This window comes from Lolium rigidum, chromosome 6 (genome assembly GCF_022539505.1).
Source record: "Lolium rigidum isolate FL_2022 chromosome 6, APGP_CSIRO_Lrig_0.1, whole genome shotgun sequence".
Classification (NCBI taxonomy): Eukaryota; Viridiplantae; Streptophyta; class Magnoliopsida; order Poales; family Poaceae; genus Lolium; species Lolium rigidum.
In genome coordinates, this window is record NC_061513.1 from 63789587 (window position 1) to 63791850 (window position 2264).

At 46.6% G+C, this 2264-nt stretch overlaps 1 protein-coding gene across 1 annotated transcript; it reads right to left on the minus strand.

Moving 5' to 3' along the window:
* Positions 1 to 215: 215 nt before the first annotated feature.
* On the minus strand, positions 216 to 751 carry LOC124665830 (histone H3.3-like). Its single transcript, XM_047203198.1, has 2 exons — positions 680 to 751; positions 216 to 554 (listed from the first exon to the last, which is right to left on the minus strand). The coding sequence occupies exons 1-2, from the start codon at positions 749 to 751 to the stop codon at positions 216 to 218; spliced, it is 411 nt and encodes a 136-aa protein (XP_047059154.1).
* Positions 752 to 2264: the final 1513 nt, after the last annotated feature.

The window sequence follows — 2264 nt, forward strand, 5'->3', positions numbered from 1 at the left end:
GGTAGCAGATATAACTCATAATAATATTGTATAGCATCTGTTCGCACCTAGGGCAAACCAAAACATCGAACAAGTCTTGATCAAGCTATCGCGAGATCATTACAACGAAAACGAGGTTTCCTATCACGATCTAATTAACACGGAACTAAAACGAGAAGCGAATCAATCAACTAGATAACGGCGCATTAATCTCGGAGACCATGCACGCCGATAGCTTAGGCGCGCTCGCCGCGGATGCGGCGGGCGAGCTGGATGTCCTTGGGCATGATGGTGACGCGCTTGGCGTGGATGGCGCAGAGGTTGGTGTCCTCGAAGAGCCCGACGAGGTACGCCTCCGCGGCCTCCTGGAGCGCGAGCACGGCGTGGCTCTGGAAGCGGAGATCAGTCTTGAAGTCCTGCGCGATCTCGCGCACCAGGCGCTGGAAGGGCAGCTTGCGGATCAGCAGCTCCGTGCTCTTCTGGTACTTGCGGATCTCGCGGAGCGCGACCGTGCCTGGCCTGTAGCGGTGCGGCTTCTTCACGCCGCCGGTGGTCGGGGCCGACTTCCTCGCCGCCTGAGATCAAAACCCAAGATCGGAAACCGTCAGCAAATAGATTAAACCGCAACAAGTGTACATCGAGTGATCGGCATATGCATGCAGCAGATCGACCGGGAGAGGGGACGAGAGGAGGAACGAACCTTGGAGGCGAGCTGCTTGCGGGGGGCCTTGCCGCCGGTGGACTTGCGGGCGGTCTGCTTCGTACGGGCCATCTCGACTGAATCGTCTGCTCGCGGAGTTTGGGGGAGTGCCGGAGTGGAAGGTGTGACGAGAAGTGGGGAGGTGGGGCGACAATTTATAGGGGTGTGGGCAGGAGAATCGTGGGCTGAGGCCGTTTCTGTTGATGTGTGGGAGATGGTTTCGGGCTGCGATTAGGATCTGATGGCTGGGATTTGTGCCAAGGAAGCACAGGGAATCAGGGATCCTCGTGCTGTGCTCTGATTGGAGGAAAGCGACGAGGTACGGATCGGTTACGTGGCACTGGGGCCTGGGTATTAAAGCATTTTTAGGAAATCATCTAAATAAATTCCATGAAAACTTTGAGTTTGATGTTGTAGTCATCATCTCAAAAATATCTTGATGTCATACTAGGTTCAAAGATTAAATTCGTGAGACAACGGCATTTCGTCAAGTATATCACAATTTGAAAAGAGTATATTTGATTCGTGATTCGTCAAGACAAGGCTTTGAACCAAAAAAATATCTGATAAGATGATTCCATAAGTACACTAATTAAATAAAAATCATTGTCATGTAAACAAAATATTATCAAGTATTAATTTACTTTAAACATTCTTTCAACATATCAAAATACTTGCATTTTAAGAGGATTGGAAGATTCTTTTCTTCGCAAAGAAAAAATTTAAATTCATAATCTCATAACACGAGAATCATTACACAGTGATGATAAGAGAAACACGGAGACCCAAGAAAAATCACGAAGACACATCCTATAAGAAAAAAAATCACCATACGGTCCTCGAATGCACTGGTCTCTCCTCTTGTGATTACTATTGGTCTGATCTTCTCTATCTCGCCAACGAAGCAATGAAAAAAAACAAAGGAACATCACACACTCTCCCAAAAATGTATAAATTAAACCTCAAACAGCAAAGGCTTTGAACACCGCAATTGAAGGAACATTGATTGGCATCATACCATGAAGGGACCAAATTACATTAGTCTAGTATAGACGAGGGTCCTTGGTGTCTTCTTATGAGTGACATTCCTACGATCGTTGTCCTCACTCTCGATGTCTTTGTCGTTCTGATCAGGCTTCATTGCACATGTTCAATGGGTGCACCTTGAAACGATCGGTTTTATCGTTCGTTTGCAGTGGCAGTGTAGCTGGAAAGGTGTGCTCATCACGGTGAGATCATTGTGCGCATTTGACCTTTATTGGCAGTCTTGAGATTAGTTCCTCTAACTGTTCTTGGTTGAGCGGCTCCTTCGTTTGACGGTGAAGCATCTTCTAGCTAAGCCAAGTCAATAGGGTCCCTCTCCAACAATGGGGAAGGATGGTGTTGGTGACATCTTGGATTTCTGAAGCCGCCAATGATGTGATCGTCCTGAAGGCACTTGTCTGACCCATTGTTCCTTTAGAGTTTGCACTTGCTTGAGAATGGATGACATCAACTTTTTATGCGATGGTTTATTTCCCATTTTTATTTTTCTGTGGGGTGTGGGTGATTAGTTGTAAGATGATATTCAACATTATTGTTTTTT